A 23,121-nucleotide genomic window follows, 5' to 3' on the forward strand; every position below is an offset into this window, starting at 1 on the left:
GATAAGATTCTGTAATTAGGCCCCATCATAATTGTCAGCACCAGGCCCACTGGGCTCTTAATCTGGCCCTACCTTGTCTTGCTTCGACCGATCTAAGTATATAGGCAGCATTCCAAATTCAACAACTAATTAGAAGGAAACGTTTAATATCAACTTATGTCTTATGTATTCCGTTAACGAGTATTGATTTGGAGTCAATGCAATGTTCCTTGCTACCACAGTTACAAACATATTAATATTGTGTAGTTAGTGTTGGATTAGTGAATAAATTCCAAAGTGGTTTTTGCCCCAAACATTGAATCTGGATGCATATGGATCAGAGCTCACTGCTTAGGGAGTAAACCTCTTTATGTACCATGAACACATACTGGGTTATTCGCTAGTGAGAATTTAAGGCAAATTCAAAGTGAATTTCAAATTTAAAGGAACACTTCAGGGGACTTCCCATTCAATAGACTGGCTTGCAAAAGGTATGTTTCTCTGCCACTTTTGTGAATGGGGAGTCACTGATTGGCTGAATCAGTTGACTGCTCTCAACCAATCAGAGGCGCCCTGCCCGGCGGCACTCCACGCTTCCTGAATCTCAACATTCAGAAGCTGCCAGGGGAGGAGTGGACACCAGCACTGGGGGGCAACTTAGAGGTTAAACTGTTCGAGAACGGTTTAACCCCTTGAGGTAAGAGGGTTTACATGAAGTTATTTTGGTGTCTGGAGTGTCCCTTTAAGATCAAAAGAGCTGAACTGGAGAAATTCTCTCAGTTAGCTATACTTCCAGTTCAGCTTCTCTACCCTTAAATGGACAACTACGGATCCCTAAAGTACTTTGGCTTGAGAATGCTTGATTTGTGATGAGTGTATCCTCTTTTTAGAATGTAAAAAAAAGTGCAGGTTTCAATAGAAATTGGTGCTTTTACTTTGTTACACCCCCTGGCTTTTAAGCAGACAGCGGGTCCTGTTACTTCCTGGTTCATTTAGCTCAGTAGAACTAAACTCTAGAGGCAGCAGTTACTCAGAGCACCTGCCTTGCAAAGACTTCTCATTGAGCTGCATTGGGAAGTCTGTGATTGGACAGTCACAGGAAGTCTGGACGGGGTTAGAAGGGGGGAGCAGACAAGAGCAGGCAACAGACAAGAGACATTCACTATCTATAGTCACCCAAACCACTTTGTCTCATATAAGTGGTCTGGGTGCAGTCTCCTTGTCCCCTTAACCCTACAATGCAGACCATTGCAGTTTTAAAAACAATGCAGTTTAGATTGCAGGGTTAAAACTGCCTCTAGTGGCTTTCTACCAGACTCCCTCATGCTATGCAGCATCTACCAATTCCCCAAGGCCAAGTGCGCACACAGCGTTTGCCCCATTAGGTTTCCCCGCGCAGTGTATTAAAGCGTTTTTTTTGTTATTTTTTTAAATACTTTTTATTCATAAATTTTGTTTTGATATTACAAGACAATTCATAAGCAACGAATACATACACACAATCATACAAATTACATCCGATTGACATCAATAAGTCATATTATATAAGGAAAGATTAAATTCATTAGGATATAACAATCAAACGTCCTTATTAGAGAGAGGAGAGAAAAAAAAAACACAGGAAGTCATTTATATCGCTTAGACAAGAGTCTGTGAGAATGTAGTTAGAAGTATATCCCTGAGAATAAGCAGAGATTTAGAAACTTGTTGACCGTGGGGTAAATTCTACTAGCCAATTAAAGTTGCATCATCCATATCCCCTTCACCTAAAGGGTTTATGAGTTACCATAGAGTAGGTACCAGTTTTTTAACCAATTTGTATACCAATCTTTTTTTTTTGAGATCACTGACTGACTTTTAATAATTTCATTTTCCATTGTTAGTTGGAATTTGACTTGATTAATTAGGGAAATCTTCTGAAAAGGGGCAGAGGATTTCCACTGTCTTGCTATGATGATTTTAGCTGCAATAAAACAATGAATAGCTAAGCAGATATGTTTACTTGATTTAAAGGGCCAGTTCAGGTGAAGAAGAGCTGAGGCTGGATTTCTATTTGTATCCTTAAATGATGCCTCATTCAGAGATATTTCAGATATAATGTTAAAGGTCCAGGCCCATAATGGTTTAAGTGCTGGGCAACACCACCATATATGAGTATATGTACCTGAGTAGGTGCCACATCTCCAGCACATGGGGTCTTGAGAAGTATACATTTTGGCCAATCTAGTTGGAGTGTAATACCATCTATAAAGAACCTTGAAGTGGCACTCAGTCAGGTTTAAACCATGGACATATTTATTTACAAAAATTAGAGACGAAAACCAGTCATTTGGTAAAATCGTTAAATCGAGTTCTTTTTCCCATAGTTTAACCAGTTTGTATGGAAAGGTATCTAAACCTTTGAGAAGCGAATTAGCGACGGAAATAATCTTGGGGACAGTTTGAAATGAAAATATAGTTTGCAACTCTTTGGCCCAAGGAAAAGAATATTGGACAACATGTTTCTGAATATAATGTTTTATACGGAGGTAAGTAAACAATTCTTTAGATGGTATATGGAGGCTGTCCACCATCTGTTGAAAATGTAGAATATTATCACCCTGCATTATATCCGATAAAGTTAGTGTGTCTTTGTTAGGCCAATATCTCAATGATAAATCTTCTATATTACTTTCAAGTATATTCAATTTACATGTTCTAGGAATTAAGTTAGTTAAGCCCAGCATTTTCCTAATTTCCGCCCATATTTCCAAAGACTGGGCCAACGACATTAAGCAATTGGGCAAGTCCCTTGAGAGCTTCCCAGGATCTGACCAAATATAAGAATAGAGACTAGAAGCATGTAAAGCTTCTGATTCCATATTATACCATGGTTCAGAAAATAAATTTGGTTCTTGTAAAATATATATATGTCGTATATTGTTTGCATAATAAAGATTAGTAATACTTGGATAGTTTAGCCCGCCCTGAGACAGTTTTTTAGAAATATTTTTTTGACTTATTCTAGGCTTTTTATTTTTCCAGATGAATTTATTAATATTAGATTGGATCATTAATAGCCAGGTCTTAGGGATTTTGAGAGGGACCATTGAGAACAGGTACGTCCATTTTGGAAGAATATAGGAATTAATAATATTAATTCTACCTGTCCATAGAGTTTCTAAGTTTTTCCATTTTTGTAGATTTTGATTCATATCTTTCATTAAATGCATAACATTCCTTTCCACTATGTCGGAGGCGTTAGCAGGAAAACTAAGACCCAAATAATTAATTATTATTAAATTTTGTGTCAGTCCAAATAAATTTATATTTTTGGGATAGGCTTTCTACCTGTGTCAGTGGTAAATTGATGGTTAACGCAGTTGATTTTGATACATTTAACTTGAAATTAGAGATATTAGAGAAATTATCAATTTCCTTCATTAATACGGCCACTGCGTTTTTAACCCTTTAATTGCCGGTGGTGGGAAAGGGGGATTAGAGGGATACTATAATGTTAGAAATACAGCTTTGTATTCCTAACACAGTATTCCTTTAATATGAACATATTTTGCAGTATCAAACCCACAATACAAACGAGTATTAAACATGAAAGAGGCACTAGACATTATTAAACTCCACCTATAGGCTATATAAATTCAATGTTTAACATAAATATTCCAGATCCACTTTGTGAATCTCTGTCACTGCAGGAGGTACATTTAAAAGAACTTGCATGTGCAGATCCCTGCAATTATTATCTACATAGGCAAGCCGTATAATACATTTATAATAAATAGCTATCAGATACCAAGCTTTCGTATAGATTAACCAGTATGATTTTATACCTGCATTCAGCTCTCATGGGATTTCAAAAGTTTTGTACGTTTGGATGTTTGTGTAGTTTACAAAAAAACAGCAATTGTGATTATTTGTCACCAGTGCATAATATTGCTTAGTGTATATTCTGTAAAAGTTTATTACATTTTACTGTGTGTATATGCTCCTCTATATACACAATATGTTATACTGTTTAGCTGTGGCATATAATGTATTGCTAAAATTTATGAAAGAAAATAATATACAAACAACCCATTTAAACGTTATACAAAGTACGTACACATTATTTGTTACATGAACTGTTGGTATAAGCTATTCCGTTTAACACTAACTAACGTATAACATTTTTAAAATTTGTAAAAATTATTCAAAATTAAAAGTGATTTAAAGTTAGGTTGATGCAATGATTCTGTAACTACTATGATAAATACTAGACAAATATTAAACAAGACAGAGACTCACAAACATACCTGATATCAATAGGAATATTAGACGTATGACAGCAAAATCCATTTCCTTCGTGTCCTCTTAACTCTGTTGCTGTGTGGTTTTTGTGTTTGCACTAAAGATATTTCAGGCAGATGAAGATCTGAAACCTCACTCACAGGAATGTAACTAGTGGCTATTGTGTCTCCACCTGTTCTGTACGACAGCTGAGTGTTTGACCCTGGCTCCATGCTTTTATTTTTAATGATTAAATGATGTTTACTACAATTTCATCCTTTCATATGTGAAAAAATATCTAGGTATTACAGGCGAGAAAACTGGCACATTCTTTTCAGTTTTTTGGCTGCACCCCCACGCCATGTGCCCCACACGTCCCCCCAACGCAAGCCCCCACACTCAGATACACACACTGGCACGTACACACACAGATAAACACACTGGCACATACACACACTGTATATCGACGGAAGGTTAAATGGCGCACAAGGAGGAAAATATATGTATAGCGAACATACACAATATAAATCGAAACAAATAGCTGCAACTCACTGGGAGTCCTGGTGAGATCTCCTAAGTGCTAAATAGGTAATAAGGAATAGTGAGTGCGCTTACAATAAATAAAATACAGTGTTAATCACACCTAAAAAATCTGAAGGGCATATAACACATTTGATTACAATGCAATAATACCAAAGTGCTATAGTGCGTTAAGAAATTTACACAATATGTGGAGTGCCAAAGTGCATATATGTGCAGACAAGGGATATCCAATATAAATAAAAAAAAAGGACTGATATACTTGCAGAGCTTCTGGAACAAATAATACACGGCTCTGTAATACAAATAATACAACACCTAGTGCAATATGTTTGTACAGTGCAAAATTAACAATAAATAAATAGGTATCTCACTCACAATGGTGGAGTGGTTGAAGTACCACCCCAAACTATCAGGCTCCAGGGAGGATCAGCCCCCAGTGATCGTGGGATCCACTCAGTGTAGAGTGTAAATTAAATAATTAGTTAGCCTATATAAAGAAAGACCCAAGGAACGTGGATTATGCTTGAAAAAGCCCCGTGGGAGGGGAGAAATGCATTGCATCTGAACAATCCGGAAGTTTTTGCACCTACACCGTGTATCCGTGTATCCATGAGGATTGAGCTGCGAGGAGGACACTCTGATTATAGACCTTCTCTCTCTTTCTCGGACTATCGGTAGCAGGTTGCAGGAGACTGGTGTTTTATATCTTTTTATGCATTGGTAATAAAGAAATTCTTGGTTTACACATATCCGGATTGGCCCACGTTCTTTCTACACTGAGTGGATCCCACGATCACTGGGGGCTGATCCTCCCTGGAGCCTGATAGTTTGGGGTGGTACTTCAACCACTCCACCATTGTGAGTGAGATACCTATTTATTTATTGTTAATTTTGCACTGTACAAACATATTGCACTAGGTGTTGTATTATTTGTATTACAGAGCCGTGTATTATTTGTTCCAGAAGCTCTGCAAGTATATCAGTCCTTTTTTTTATTTATATTGGATATCCCTTGTCTGCACATATATGCACTTTGGCACTCCACATATTGTGTAAATTTCTTAAAGCACTATAGCACTTTGGTATTATTGCATTGTAATCAAATGTGTTATATGCCCTTCAGATTTTTTAGGTGTGATTAACACTGTATTTTATTTATTGTAAGCGCACTCACTATTCCTTATTACCTATTTAGCACTTAGGAGATCTCACCAGGACTCCCAGTGAGTTGCAGCTATTTGTTTCGATTTATATTGTGTATGTTCGCTATACATATATTTTCCTCCTTGTGCGCCATTTAACCTTCCGTCGATATATATTGCTTTCTCCTGGTGTTTGGTTAAAGGCTGCAGTAAACATGTCTGTTTTTGAGAATAGAAAAAAGAAATGCACTTTTGATAGGGAAAGTGAACATACGGTTAGAAATGAGGAAAATGATAATGATATTGAATTTGTTTTTAGAAATTTGGAAAAATTGTTGGTTAAAGAAACTAAATACAAGTGGGAGATAGCCACAATGGAGAAGTATATTAATGAAAACATTACTCCAAGAGGTTTACGTTTTTTTAAGAGACCTACCTTTGAGAAGGAAAATACAAAATATACAGCAATCTGGGATGCAGCCCTTGAGCGCTTCTCAATTGAATGTATGAATATACTCATTAACTGTAGGACTGAGTCATTAGAGAAAATTGATGGAGAGATTAACACGATACAAAAACAGCTTGAGCCCTGTATAGGGTCTAGGGATTTTGAAGATCTCTCCACAAGAACTTCCAGGAATTTAGACAAAATAGAGAAAGATATTAAGGAGATTAAGATTAAAAAGTTTAGGAGGGATAAGAAAGACTATGAAGAAGGGAGAGTGAGGAATTTTAATAAAAATTCCAATGATAGGAGTGAGACTAACACCAGAGTAATTCCTAGAACTCCACAAAGGAGCAGGGATTATACAAGAAAGAGGCCCAGCTCCCCAAAACGTGATGACAGATCCCCATTAAATCAGAGGGACAACCCACCACAGAGGAGTTACTTTTATGACAATAGAATTGATCGAAATAGTGGATGGTCGCAGGTGGTCAAGAAAGGCAGAAGACCCAATGACCCTAGACCACATCACACTAGAAGACCCAGTGATTCCAAAACATATCCTTCTGAGACATATAGGAATGGATACTATCGTGAAGGAGCCCGACCAAAAGATTCTGGAATTACTACATATAGGAATAGATTTCAGGTTTTAAGTAGAGATGACAAAAATGAGGACTCAGATTTTTTAGAGGAATCTCCGAAGAGGAGGGACTTCCCAATAAAAAGACGGAGAGATGTGAGTTTCGAGGGTGCAGAGGAGGAAAACATAAGAAAAGAAGGGAAATACAATCGATAATCCCTATTTGGATTAATAACCTTTCTGTTTATCCCCTAAGTAATATGGAGGTTCAACTTTTAAATAAGGGACTTAAATTTGCACCCTCAAGGGATTTTAATGCTTTTTCGGCACATATAGATGTCCTTAAATACAGTAGGAAACTGTGCATTAAAAAATTATTTTTGACCAGAGAATTAGATGTAGGAACTGTGGTACCAGAAGCTAATGATTTTAAACACTCTAAGCTCTCAAATAGATCAAATTTTTATCCAAGCTATTTGAAACAGGGAAGCATAGAGGTATTTGAAAGAGCAATAACCAGAGATTTTAGAAAGTTGAAGCCTAGAAATAGACAGAGTAATCTCACAAGTGATGAGATTAAAGCACTTAAGGGACTAAGAGAAAATGAGAACATTGTCATCAAGCCTGCAGACAAGGGCGGTAGCTTGGTAATAATGGACACAACCAAATATATTGCGGAATGTAAGAGACAACTGGGGGATCTAGATGTATATGAGAAACTATCAAATAATCCTTTGGGGACTTTTAAGAAAACCCTAACCCATTTGTTAGACAAGGGTCATATGCAAGGTATATTGACCAAAAAAGAATACGAGTTTCTTAATATCAGATCTCCCAGAACTCCGGTCTTCTATGTACTTCCTAAGGTACATAAGAGTCTGGAGAATCCACCAGGAAGACCAATAGTGTCGGGCATTATGTCCATCTCATACAATCTGTCTAAGTATATAGATGGGTTTTTACAACCCATAGTGGTTAAAACACGCTCTTTCTTAAAAGATACCACAGACGTTTTACAATTAATTAGAGGGGTGACTTGGAAAAAAGAATTTTTACTTGTCACTTGTGATGTCACCTCACTATACACCTGCATTCCTCACGAAAAAGGATGCAGGGCGGTTCAGCAGTTTTTAATTCAGGATAATACATTGCCTTTGGAACAAATTAATTTTTTAATTGATTGTATAAAATGGACATTGGGTAATAATTATTTCTGGTTCGATGCCTCCTTTTATTTACAGCGTAGAGGTACGGCGATGGGAAGTACCTATGCGCCCAGCTATGCTAATATTTTTATGGCTAGTTGGGAGGAGATTTTTATTTATGGGAACCATAGCTGGGCGTCGCAGATACATGCCTATCGCCGTTACATCGATGATTTGTTTTTTATTTGGGAAGGCACAGAACACAGTTTTAATGAGTTTTTTAAATTTATTAATAATAATGACTGGGGTATACATCTCACCTCCAATATTAGCCCCACCAGTGTAGAATATCTTGATTTGAAAATATACACTGAGGGGACTATGTTAAAAACAGAGACCTTCTTTAAGAAAGTCGACACGAATGGGTATGTCATGTACAGTAGTGGACATTACTCACCCTGGCTGAATAACATCCCTAAGGGACAGCTTCTTAGGGTTAGACGTAATTGTACAGAGGATCAGAAATTTCATATACAGTCCCAAGAACTCTTGGATAGATTCAGAGAAAAGAACTACCCAGAGGATATTTTAGAAAAAGCTTGGGAAGAAGTTAAAGAAATGACCCAGTATACACTACTTAACAAAGATAAGGGAAAAGCACCTATTTCAGCCCAAGACGCACTAGTCTTTGATTATAATTCACGTCATAGAGACGTTAGACGTATTATCAATAAATATTGGAATATACTCAAGACAGATAAAGATTTGGGACCCTTGTTGCCTGAAAAACCGTTCTTAACGTTTAGAGGGGCTCCCAATTTCAAGAGTACTCTGGTTAATAGTTACATTAAAGACAAACCAAAACAAAAAAGTATTAATGCATTTGGGGAAATCTCTGGTTTTTATAAATGCAAGATATGTTTAGGCTGCAAAAGCACACAACAAGTAGGGAATGGTAGGTTCTTTGAGTTCCAATCAGAGAGCACGAAAACTTCCTATAAGATCAGGGAACATATGACATGCCACAGTAGTAATGTAATATATCTCTTACAGTGTACATGTAATTTGCAATATATTGGTAGAACTACAAGACCACTGTTCAAAAGGATTAGAGAGCATATATATAATATACGTAAAAGAGTAACAAGCCATAGCGTCTCCGATCATTTTAATAAAGTACATAACGGAGACCCTAGGGCTCTCTCCTTCATGGCCATAAAGAAGGTTACTGCTAATTGGAGGGGAGGTGACTTCATTAGAAAAATTGGCCAAGAGGAAATGAAATGGGTCTATTACCTCGATACTATGTCCCCTACTGGCCTAAATATTGATTTCGATCTTTTTAATTTTTTATAGTAGCTTTCTATAGACATTTTTGGACATTTATAGACATTTTTATAAAAGTAATTTTTTAGGATGTTTTTTAGTAATTTTAAGTTATTGTATTGTCATCTCTTTCTAATTATCTTATAAGATACTGAATTCTATGTATCCTCACAATATCACTCTATAGTCTTTGAACTTTTAAGAAAAAAAGGGGAAAGAGAAATCCGTTGTTTAGCGGATATACCACTTGGAAAGCTTTTTCCCTAAATTGTATAATTAGTTTCTGATTTTGTTAAAAGAGAATTCACTTAAATTACTACTAAGTATCTAGATGGAAGCTGTGGATACATATCTCCATCATAAGTGATTATACAATAAATAATTGTTTTCTCATTTTGTGTCTTGCAATTGGGAATAATAAGCCTTGCACTTTAACCAACAATATTTTTCTCTATAAATTTTTCTCTATACATTTTCTATATGTAGTTTTTAGCTTTAAATATGTAGTTATATAATAATTTTTTAGATCTTCTGATAGATATATAATGGATTTTAAGAAGGTATATTCTATGTACACCGCACATTGCACTTTTGTTACACAATTGGGTGTTAAACAGATGAGGTGAATATAACTATACGATGCATCTAGTTAACCATGTATTTGTGCGGGAATGATATGTATATATTTATTGAATATTTGCATTTGAGGTTTTTTAATTTCTCCTTTATTTCTTTCACTCCTTCCTTTTATTATAATGTTTGGAGTTTATGTGTATACTCCTGGACTTAATTGCAATGGACTGCTCCAAATTAAATAATTAGTTAGCCTATATAAAGAAAGACCCAAGGAACGTGGATTATGCTTGAAAAAGCCCCGTGGGAGGGGAGAAATGCATTGCATCTGAACAATCCGGAAGTTTTTGCACCTACACCGTGTATCCGTGTATCCATGAGGATTGAGCTGCGAGGAGGACACTCTGATTATAGACCTTCTCTCTCTTTCTCGGACTATCGGTAGCAGGTTGCAGGAGACTGGTGTTTTATATCTTTTTATGCATTGGTAATAAAGAAATTCTTGGTTTACAAATATCCGGATTGGCCCACGTTCTTTCTACACTGAGTGGATCCCACGATCACTGGGGGCTGATCCTCCCTGGAGCCTGATAGTTTGGGGTGGTACTTCAACCACTCCACCATTGTGAGTGAGATACCTATTTATTTATTGTTAATTTTGCACTGTACAAACATATTGCACTAGGTGTTGTATTACAGAGCCGTGTATTATTTGTTCCAGAAGCTCTGCAAGTATATCAGTCCTTTTTTTTATTTATATTGGATATCCCTTGTCTGCACATATATGCACTTTGGCACTCCACATATTGTGTAAATTTCTTAAAGCACTATAGCACTTTGGTATTATTGCATTGTAATCAAATGTGTTATATGCCCTTCAGATTTTTTAGGTGTGATTAACACTGTATTTTATTTATTGTAAGCGCACTCACTATTCCTTATTACCACATACACACACTGGCATATATACACAGATACACACTGTGACCTACACATACATACAGACATACAGATGCACACACTGGCACATATACACAGATACACACTGACACACAGATACACACACACACACACACACACAATCTGACATACATTGCAGCCATCTGTTAGCCTACCTTTTGGGGTCTGGGCTGAAGCTGATGGGAGTGAGCATGTAGCTGCTTACTCCAGCCTCTCCATGCTGCCTGTGGTGGTGCTGACACCAGCCTCCTCCCTCCCATGTGGCTATCTTTAAATTCCGTGATATTACAAATGGTATGCGGGTGTCAGGGAGCCCCATTAAATATGCGGGAGTTTCACAGAACTACTGGGAGACTTGGGATGTCTGAATAAATGAAGTGTAAACATTAGATTTCTCTTTACAGGAAGTGTTTAGGAAGGCTGTGTAAGTCACATGCAGGGAGATGTGACTAGGGCTGCATAAAGAAAGTGATTTAACTCCTACATGTCAGATAATTGAGCAGTTAGACTGCATGGAGATAATCTATACACCAAAACCGGGTGGACATGGGCTGTAGAAGTGGAAACAGGGGCTGTAGAAGGGGGAGGGGGTGGCAGGGACTGTAGAAAAGGGGAACTTGCCATTAGAAGGGGGACAGAAGCTGAAGAGGGGGGCAGGGGCTGTAGAGGGGACACAGGGGCTGTGGTGGGGGCACAGGGACTGTTAATGGTTGGCACAGTGACACTAGAGGGGGCACATGAGCTGCAGAGGTTGGCACAGTGGCAAAAGAGAGGGCACAGGTGCAGTAGAGGAGGCACAGGGGCTATAGAGGTTTAAACTGGGGCAGTAGGGAGGGCACAGGAGCAGAAAAGGGTGCAGGGGCTGTAGAAGGGGGCACAGGGACTGTAGAGGGGGGACAGGGGCTGTAGATGGGGACACAGTGGCAGTAGTGAAGGAGACAGGGGCTTTAGAAGAGGGGACAGGGGAGGGAGGAGCCTAACGCTTGAACTGGACGGACGCAAATCTTCCGAGCTCCTGCCAAATACAAATAAAACCACGAAATACTGGGGCACCGCTGCAGGCAAACTACCACAAACACACAAGGGTACGTACCCCATCACCCCAGCGGTACAGGCAGAGTTTAGATGCCCTTTCTGTTCCCACAAACAGGCAGAAAGGTACGCCGCAGAGTCGGGGCCTACTGCACGCTATCGGCCTCACAAGCCGCAACAGCCCTCCTCGGCTTCCCGGACGAAGCAGACTGGTACCCACACAAAACCAGACAACACACGCCGGGCGGGGAAACGATGGGCCGAAAATCCCAAAAAGCTCAGGCCAGCGTAACTAAAGACTCCCAGGACATAGGAGCTTTGCTGCAGCGCCCACCACCTCACAAAATGGCGGCCCCGCCAGAACATGAGCCTGGCTCCAGCTCGGACTCTGCATGCGGAGAACAGGGGGAACCTGCGAACCTAAAGACAGCCATCACCATGACTACAGACCCAGATGATCTGACCCCAGCCACTAAGCTGGACATAAAAAACCTGCTGCAGGAGTTAAAACAAATGTCATCAGCAGAGATGGACTTAATGAAAACTGAAGTCCAAGCGGTGACTGCCCGGGTGCAGGCCTCAGAGGAGGACATCATGGATGTGCAGCAAGAGGTAAAGGGGCTAAGAGACACAGTAATGCAACTGCAAACTGCCCACAAAGAGATGGCAACACGGCTCGACTTAGCAGATGACCGAAACCGCCGGGCAAATATAAAGATCAGAGGCATCCCAGAAACGGTTGACCCTACTGAATTACCACACTACCTTCGACGCCTTCTCGCCACCCTACTACCCCACACGCTAACCAAAAAAATCACACTAGGAGGCTGCTTCCGTATTAGTAAACCCAGGCGAGCACCAACAGTTGCACCCGGGGACGTGATCGTCCGATGCCACTCCATTGCTGACAAAAGCCACATCATGGCCGCGGCCAGAGCAAAAACCCCGTTGGAATTTGAATCGGCACAATTAAGCTTTTACCAGGACCTAACTAAGAACACTCTAATATGGAGGAAATCCCTTGGCCCGGTCACCCAGAGTCTTCGGGAGGCAGGTTTGGAGTACAGATGGACACAACCAAGAACACTCACAGTAGAAAAAAATGGCATTACCACCCGCTGCCAGTCACTAACCGACGCTGAAGCCTTTCTCCAAGCCCTGGGACTCTCGATGGGACCCGCAACCCCTGAGACACAGAGCACGTCGCCCAACTGGGACCCAGCACAAATTGTTCCCTTTGTCCCACGTACGAGAGGGAAACCAGGAACCAACACCTGAATGATAGTCACCAAGAGAGACTCCCATGTCCGAGCACCTCGGATTAGTAATAACCTCGCAGTTCTGATTTAGGTTCTGTTAAAGTTATGTTTTTGTTATAGACACCAGCCGTTACTCTCTTGCAGTGCATACACACACCACCCAACTGAACACACGTACACCAGACACACCTGCCCACTAAGTCTTGGGAAAGTGAAGCACTCCACACGAACACACTCACCATTAACTGAAAATCCCCCGATCCCCTTAGATTAAGGGACACACACACACCACACCGACACGCACTTGTCCCCCCCCCCCTATATATCCAAGCAGGCCCCTCTTCCAGACCCACACCCATCACACACCTGAGGAAGCATATATAGCACACAAGGCAACACTTCATGGCGAAAGCAACACCAGCACTAAAAAGCACAACGGGGACTCTCTCCCTAAAAGCACCCTCCCCCCCACCCCATCTTGTATACACAGAACTGAAGAGACCCTCACACACATGTTACCCAACCAACACCACCACCTGTATAATTACACTACAACCTACATGCTTAAAAAGGAGTACAGCAATAATGTTATTTCGCTATTCTTGTAATTTCTGTTCTCCTCTGTACCCAGACAGACGTAATGCTACCACCATTGGTAGTCCAACCAGCCTTGGTATCCCATGTTAAAAACAAACAAAGAGGCCGTTGTACACTAGAGCGCACACACCTTCATTACCTTGTCTAACAATCTATGTAACTGCTCTCACTTGTTAACAACCTGTAAAGTTGTAACACATGCCTCATGTTATTTATTTATTTTTATTTTTATTTATTTTTTTTCATTTGTATGCCGGTTAAGATAATACTATCTTTTCATGCACATAGATATCTCATGGCAAGCAAAGGTACTACTAATATGAGCCTGATCAGTTAACAACTTGATGTTTAGTCGCCCACTTGGCCGGTGTCCATGTCTGCCTACCTAATATGCCTTGATAACACTGTCTCACCAGATAATCTCTCTCCCTATGCGCATAGCAATCTGTAATGTGCCCCCTGTACCTAACCGCAGAGTTTAAGCTACCGTATTATTCTTATCATTTAAAGAAGCTCTACGTTAACATTTTGTGTTACCCATCATTAATTTATACCTAACGGGACTTTTCGCAACTAAATGGTTTAAGCTTGTTTAAATATTAATATAAAAATGTGCATGTTCCTCAAATGTCACTCCCAGCTCTAAATATATTGTACTGAAGCTTGCTTACGATGCTGTGACATACTGAATGCTTATATGTGATTGTCATAAATGCACAACCAAAATAAAGAATTAAAAAAAAAAAGAAGAGGGGACAGGGGCTGTAGAGTAGGACACATGAGCTGTAAAAGGGGGACAGGGGCTGTAGAGGGGGACACAGGGACTGTAGAAGGGGGCATATGTGCTGTAGAAAAGGGGACAGGGGCCATAGAGGGGACAGGATCTGTAGAACAGGGCTGGGACAGGAGCTGTAGAGGGATGACAGGGGCTGTAGAGGGGGGTGCAAAGGCTGTGGTGGGGCACAGGGGAGGTAGTGGGTGCACATGGGTTGTGATGGGGTACAGGGGCTGTAGAGGTTGGCACAGGAGAAGAATGGGTGGACAGGAGCAGTAGAGAGTGCACTGGGGCTGTGGTGGAGGCACAAATACAGTAGATGGGTCACAGGGGCTGTAGAGGTTTTCACCGGGACAGAAGAGGTTGGCACGGTGGCAGAAGAGGGGGTACAGGGGCTGCAGAGGGAAGACAAGGGCTGCTTAAAAAACAAACAAACAAACCAACAACAATAGAAAAAGTTTTAATAAAAAAACGATATCAAGAATAAAAGTGTATTCCGCCTTCTCTGAGGCTTACCAGTGGCCAGGGAGGGGGGAAACCAGGACAGGAGCTAGAGCCTGCAGGTCCATTCAGCTCCTCTGGGGAGTTTGCGGGAAGAGCAGTGGATGCCACATCCTACTGCTGACATCATCAGAAGAGGCCTGCCGACATCACTGCCAAGCTACTGTGTGTCTGTCTGCTTTAATGAAGCAGGGACAGCGAGAAGTATGTTGCAGTAATTAGAAAAATTTGAGTCCTCAGCCAGAGTTAGAGGATTGGGATTTTTACACTTACTCCTCTCTTATGGACGCGTCGGCCCTGCACACATGCATATTCACCAACAAACACTCACATGGATATTCGCACACATACACTCACTTTCATATAAACACACATTTACATTCATATGCACACACACTTCTCACACACTGACATATACACACACACATACATTCACACACACACATTCGATTTTTATATTGGATTGCTGCTTTAATCAGTCTGTGCACTGATTGCAAAGTTTCACAATTCACAAATCCTCCCCAGGTACGCCTCTGATCCCAGCTTCTTGTTTTCATTATAAGCATCCAGTGTGAACCTCCAAGAATTATTACTTGTTTCCTCTGCACTGTCGTGTTTGTACTGATCATTTCTAATAACTCCTCTGGATATTACTCTACCTCTAGTTAAAGAGACCCTGATTTTAGAGGAGATCTCTTTCCTTGTCACCTTCTTGTCATAATGTTGCTGTACCATTTATTTTTGTTAAATTATTCTCTACCCCTCTATCTCTTGCTTCCTCTGCATCTTCATTAATAATCAACATGTAATAAGCACAATCTCATGTCACTTTGTTTTTCTTTTTTATAGAAAATGGAAATCTTCATCGACAAGCAGGGCAATGCAGGAAGTGTGCTCTAATTGTCTCAAATTAAAGGGGCAAAATGATCACCACAAATCATACACATCACTTTACAATGCCTCTCACATACCTGATTTGGTTTGCAGATAAACTGATACATGGAACCATTTTATTAATTAATTTAGAATTTAATATACAATTAAAACCATACTACAATTGTTTGTTGTATTAATATTTGACTTATCTCATATTGATTGTTAATTTTATTGTAAAATGTTAAATCTTTCAATAAAACTATTTGAAAAGGGTATAATTTGTATTTTATGATAGCAGGTAGGAATATATGTATGCAGGATTTGGGGCAAAGACCACAAACAGATTCAGTAATTTTTAAGCATGGGATGGATAACAAAATACGTTTCATCTGATGATATGCAAATATGAATAAAAGAGAAGTGGCTGATGGGTGAAAATAATTGGAATTTGCTTCAGACCTCCCAAAACCTTTGTAAACTAGAATATAAGGCTGGAAATACAAATACCACCATCCTGAAATATATATGATTTATCTTTTTCTTTTCTTGGAATTTTTTTGTTTATTTTGTCATTTGTAAATTACATTTTGATACGTATTCTATCCAGGAACATCATATATGATGCAAATCCAATTCTTCATCAAGGAGAATTTAGGTTTATTCAACTTCATACTTTTTATTGAGACGCTTGATGAGTTCCCATTGAATGGTCCATATATAACTTTATACTAGGTTTGTAAGATAGAGGAAGACTATTTTAAACAGTAAGGCAATATTTATTACTGTCAAGTTCAATTTAATGTCAAGATACAATAATATGCACCAAACATTCTTAACGTCTTGAGCTACATCAAGGTTAAAAAGATGGGGAGAGAGAGAGAGAGAGAGAGGCAGATTAGATGGATACATAGATAGATTAGGGTTAAATAGGTATTTGAAGACAATGTTCAGAGTTACAGCATAACAAAAACAATATACTAGTAACCAAATAATGCAACCTGGTGATATAACAGGTCATGAGTGCACTTTCTAATGTCCTCAGAATCCAGTTTCTTACCACCTTGTCACGCTGGTGATGGTCGTTAAGGCAACAATTGTTGATGGTGATTGCGATTAGTGAAAATCAATGTTTTACTTCAACCCTGCCTGTGTAATTCAATGAGACGACCAGCAAACGCAGCTGCTGTTCCAATTCTACAAACTATCATGGACATAAGCAATCCACTATCACACACTCTTTTGTCTATATCCAATGTTGATTGCAATTGATGATAAAGAATTGATAATTCTGTCAATGTTTTTTTTATTATTATTATGTTCAGTTTTACTTTAACCCTGCATGTGTAACTCAATGAGACGACCAGCAAACACAGCCGCTGTTCCAATTATACAAACTATCATGAATACCAAAAGCAGGATGTGATCCAGAACCATGGCAGTAAACCTCCATTCTTCGGAACCCTAAAATCAAACATAAGAGAGAAGTTATATTTCTATAACATATGGTACTTCGGAAAATACTGAATGAGGGATCATTTTTGAAGACCTCTAAAACGGCTGCTTTCTTGGCCATAAGTAGGTCTGTTACCCAAAGTATTGAAACTGTACGTAATACAGTTCATTTGTTAAAAAATAAAGTTTGTCATTTGTATTATATTTTATGTAACATATTCCTGTACTTAATGGGACAATCCACTGCCTACATTTTTTTTCCATTGGGAGTAAATCTAAAAACATCTTTAACCCCTTAAGGACCAAACTTCTGGAATAAAAGGGAATCATGACGTGTCAGACATGTCATGTGTCCTTAAGGGGTTAAAATGGTGTAGATCTAAACCTGAAGTCATCAGTAAGCGAGCAACCTCCCACAGAGGCAAAGTAACCTACTAATGTAAAACAGAGCATGCTCGTACCTATGTTACTGATGCATGTATTGGGTAGTGTTATTACAGTATGTATTATGTACCACAACAACTTACCAAAAATAAATATTATTTTTTTTTTAAATGGTGCATATCTCTTGTCTGCAGCCTTTGAAAGCCCTCCTCTTCTAACCCCGCCCAGGCTTTCTGTGACTGTCCAATCACAGACTTCCCAATGCAGCTCAATGAGAAATTTTTGCAAGGCAGGTGCCCTGGACAATTACTGTCTCTTGAGTTTGGCTTCACTGAACTAAACAACCAGGAAGTAACGGAATCTTAAAAGCTGGGGTGTGTAACAGGGTTAATTTATAAATGTGCCAATTTCTAATGCAATATGCACTTTATATAAAATGAAAAAAAAGAGTACACACTCTTCACACATAAAGCATTCAACAAGATAAGTTTCTTCAGGAGTCCGTATTGTCTCTTTAACCCCTTAAGGACACATGACATGTGTGACATGTCATGATTCCCTTTTATTCCAGAAGTTTGGTCCTTAAGGGGTTAAGATATAGGGCCAGCAACCTACACAATTTACCTCATGTGCCAAAAAATTGTTGTGAATATATTTGCACAGTTACAAACTTTTCTCAAAACTACCTATTTGTTATTAAATTACTACTGCTAATTAAAGGAGTGATTACGTGTTTATGTGTACTTTTTCAAACCTTATCAATGCACGCTTTTGCTTTATTTTATTTTTTAACAAGTTGGGCAAAAATTAGTTGGTTTAAAAATGTTATATTAATTAGTTGAGAAATGTGGCCAGCTTTGTACGTGACACCTATTTATTCTAGAGGTTTGTATTTGTACCTTATTGGATTCCTTGTCTGCATTCATGGTCTCTGCTATGTACTTCACTCCATCGATTGCATTCTTCACATCTGGGCTCTTTAATACTGGAGATTGGTGAGCCACTTCTGCAGGTCCGAGCTTTCCTGAAATATCTGATATATCCATGTCTTCAGTAAAAATGTTCTTCCTTTGTTTTTGTTCTGAAGGCCGTTTCATTGTAGAAAAGAACATGATGTTTGGGATGGTCTCCATAAAAACCTATATCAAAAGAGTGATTTAATAAACATTCAGAATCCTGTGTATATTCATTTATAAAATTTGGCAGGATTCTATCTCCAACTGGTTAAAACCGCAGGATGAGCAGAGCCGGATTAACTTAGGGGCTGATGGAGCTGCAGCTCCAGGCCCAGGCCCATGGAATAGGCCCATTTAAAAAAAAATACAAAAATGTATTTACAATTTTTATTTTTTTTATTTTTTTCACACACTACTCTTAGGTTTTCCACCTGACTGGTATTTTACTGGCACAGCTGGTATTTGAGGCTGCCTGGCCAGTGCCAGTATTGCAGTAATACCGGCAATACAAATGCAGGTATTTTTCTCTGTATAAACGGAAATTACTCTGCAATACCAGCACCGGTATATCCCAGCACTGTGTATGGAGAGAGGCAGGGTCAGGAAGTAACAGCATATCCCTCCCCGCCTCTCTCTACTCACTGACCCGTGGGGGAGCAGCTACACAGCACAGAGAGTTCACACAACAGCTCTACAGCTCAGGTAAGGGGTGGGGGGTAAGGCAGCAGGGAGATATGGGGACACTAAGACACTAGGGGAAACTGAGAAACTATGGGACACATGGGGACACAGACATTAGGGGACACAGTCACTAAGGGACACATGGGGACACAGACACTAGGGGATACTGGGAGTCCTGGGGACACTGAGACACTTGGGGACACTGGAAAACAGGGGGACACTGAGACACTAGGGACACTGAGACACATGGGGACACTGAGACATAGAGACATTGGGAGACACTCAGGGCCGGTGCTAGGATTTTTAGTTACACAGGCGAAGATGCATTTTGGTGCCCCCAACCCTCATTAAAAAAAAATAAATTCATCTTCACCTGTGTGTCTTTCCTCCCAAGCCACAGGCACACAGGCATAATTTTTCAGTCACACAGTCAAAGTCATACAGGTACACTGTCATACAAAGACAGCAATAATCATTCAGAGACATCCAGACACATACAGTCAGAGACATACAAGCAGAGACATACATGCATACAGAGACATGCAGGCATATAAAGACATACATGCATACAGAGGCATACCGTCATACAGACACATACATACAGAAACATACATACAAAGACATTCAGGCACATACATACAGACATACAGGCATAAAGAAACATACATACAGAGACATACAGGCATGCAGACACATATATACATACTTACAGGCATACAAAGACATACGCACATACAGATACATGCATGCATACAGAGACATAACGTCATACAGACACATACATATAGACAGGCATACAGACACATACATACATCCAGAGGCATACCGTCATACAGACACATACATACATACAGAGGCATACCGTCATACAGACACATACATACATACAGAGGCATACCGTCATACAGACACATACATACATAGGCATACCGTCATACAGACACATACATACATACAGAGGCATACCGTCATACAGACACATACAAACATACAGCAACATGCATACAAAGACATACAGGCAAACAGAGACACACAGACACACACATACGTACATACAGAGACATAAAGGCATACAGTTACATACATGCATACAGAGACATATATACAGACATTCAGAGAAAAACATACATCCAGTTACATACATACATACAGAGGCATACCGTCATACAGATACATACATACAGACAGGCATACAGAAAAATACATACTCACACACACACAAACTCACAGACACATACTCACATGCGCGCACACACACACTGACATACTCTCACACACACCGACAGACACACTCACTCACACACAAACTCATAGACACACTTACACACACACTGACAGACACACACACACACACTCACTCACAAACTCATAGACACACTTACACACACACTGACAGACACACACTCACTCACACACATACACACTGACATACACACTCACACTCACATGCGCACACACAGAGTAATTAATATAGTAATCAATAATAAATTACATTTAAATGTCCCACCCAGCCTCCCTACCTGGAGTGCTGGCGTGGGTCTCTCATTGGTGGTCCAGTGAGGCTGCTGGGAGGCGTGCGGCTGAAGTTGATTAGGAGGCGGCGAGGGAGCTCTGATCTCTCTGACCGGCTCCCTCGCAGGTTGTTTTCTGATGCCGCGGGAGCCGGAATATGACGTCATATTCCGGCTCCCGCGGCATCAGCAAAAGGCGCGCGAGGGAGCCAGTCAGAGAGATCAGAGCTCCCTCGCCGCCTCCTAATCAACTTCAGCCGCACGCCTCCCAGCAGCTCCGGGGATACAGGAGGTGACCAGGCAGGAGGGAGCACTTCCCTCCTGCCGGTCACTGGAATTTTGCGCCCACAGAGCCGGTGCGCCCTAAGGCGGCCGCCTGTGCCGCCTTATGGACGCGCCGGCCCTGGAGACACTAAGACATTGGGACATGGAGACACTAGGGACACAGTGTCCCCTAGTCTCTCAGTGTCCCCTAGTCTCCCAGTGTCTGTGTCCCCATGTCTCAGTGTCCCTAGTGTCTCAGTGTCCCTAGTGTCTCAGTGTCCCCCCTGTTTTCCAGTGTCCCCAAGTGTCTCAGTGTCCCCAGGTCTCCCAGTATCCCCTAGTGTCTGTGTCCCCATGTGTCCCTTAGTCCCAGTTTCCCCATGTCGCCCAGTGTCCCTAGTGACTCAGTGTCTCCATGTCTCCCTGTGCCCCATGTCTCCCAGTGTCCCCAAGTGTCTCAGTGTCTCCGGGTCTCTCAGTGACATGGGGACACAGTGAGACATGGGGACACTGGGAGAAATGAGAACACGTAGACACTGGGAGACTAGGGGACTGGGCAACATGAGGACACTGACACTGTGATACATAGGGACACTGAGAGACTGGGTGACTTGCGAGACTGAGACACTGGGAGACAGGGAGACCCCACTGGGAGCAGTCCATCTATACAGCAGAATCAAACTGTGAGTAGTTTGTTGGTGATTTTACAGAATTTTCTCTTATGTCACTCCTTTTGATTTACATCATGTGATGTCACGCATAACTAATTAATTATACAAATGTATAAGGCTGGTATTCACATACTCTTGCTTAAAGGAACACAATCATGTATTTCTAACCTTATTATGTTAAAACCACTATTTAGCCCCCATGGCCCCCTCTTGCCTCCCTAAATATAGTAAACTCGTACTTGTATTCAATAACATATTTTTTTTTTTTTAGAATGGGCCTATTCCATGGGCCTGGGCCTGGAGCTGCAGCTCCATCAGCCCCTATGTTAATCCGGCCCTGACTGTATATGTAGTTTAGCACTTGAAGCAATGCATTAACAAAATGCATTAACAAAACTGCTAGGGTGACAGAAGTCACAGTGTGTGTCCGTCCATCATGTCTTGTGCTTCACTCTCCTTCTCCATGCCCCCACTTGTGTGTGCCTCTTTTTATGGCACCTTTGTGCGTGCCCCTATCTATGCCCCTTGTGAATCTTTCTCTACATATGCCTTTGTATGATAGTCTTCATGTCCTCATTGTGAGTGCCCACCTCTATGCCCTTTCTTCATATCTCTCCACCCCATGTGTCTCTCACCATCTCTCCACCTCTCATAGTGTGGCCGAACTGTACAATGGCCATGCCTTCCTTGACAGCACAAAACAGGAGTCATGCGGAGAGCTTAAAGAATGGGAACATGACATTGTGTCGGAGGCACAGTCTCATTATACAATATCACGCCACTTGCTGCCATACATCTCAGTTTGTGCCCTATGTGATTAGGTCATGGATCAATAATTGACCGCTACAATGCAAGCACCAGCTGTAGCTCAAACCATGCATCGTGGATAAAAGAAGACCAAGTTATTACTTCATGGCATTGTATCGGAGGCACTACACAATGTCAAGCCACCTGCTGCCATTCTTTTCAGTCTGCATCCTACGAGATCATGTCACATTCCCCTAAGGCTGGCCCCCCGACCCAATTTTCCTGGTCAGGATATACTTCTAAAACCATGTTAACTTCTTGAAATTGGATACGTACAAATGTCCTACTGTGGAATTCACATTGGCGCCCTAAACATTCATGATGCTGTAAATTTATTAAACTTTAGTGGATCATGGATCAAAAATTGACCTCTACAATGCAAGCTCCAGCTGTAAC

The 23,121-nt window shown here is 40.5% G+C and overlaps 1 protein-coding gene across 4 annotated transcripts in view; it reads right to left on the reverse strand.

Moving 5' to 3' along the window:
• The window catches only part of LOC134571480 (acetylcholine receptor subunit alpha-1-A), a 72,980-nt gene that overhangs the window by 17,776 nt on the left and 32,083 nt on the right, over positions 1 to 23,121 (reverse strand). Inside the window, exons 8-9 of one of the 4 annotated variants that reach the window (XM_063429757.1) lie at positions 18,735 to 18,974; positions 17,327 to 17,460 (exon numbers count right to left, since the gene is read on the reverse strand). The exons of 1 other annotated variant lie outside the window; for it this stretch is intronic. In XM_063429757.1, coding sequence (XP_063285827.1) covers positions 17,329 to 17,460; positions 18,735 to 18,974 — 372 coding nt within the window. In that variant the 3' untranslated portion in view covers positions 17,327 to 17,328. Of the gene's footprint in view, positions 1 to 4,268; positions 4,353 to 17,326; positions 17,461 to 18,734; positions 18,975 to 23,121 lie in introns of those variants that run through there. 2 more of the 4 variants (XM_063429755.1, XM_063429756.1) reach the window with 2 other exon arrangements.

This window comes from Pelobates fuscus, chromosome 8 (genome assembly GCF_036172605.1).
Source record: "Pelobates fuscus isolate aPelFus1 chromosome 8, aPelFus1.pri, whole genome shotgun sequence".
In the NCBI taxonomy this organism is placed as follows: Eukaryota; Metazoa; Chordata; class Amphibia; order Anura; family Pelobatidae; genus Pelobates; species Pelobates fuscus.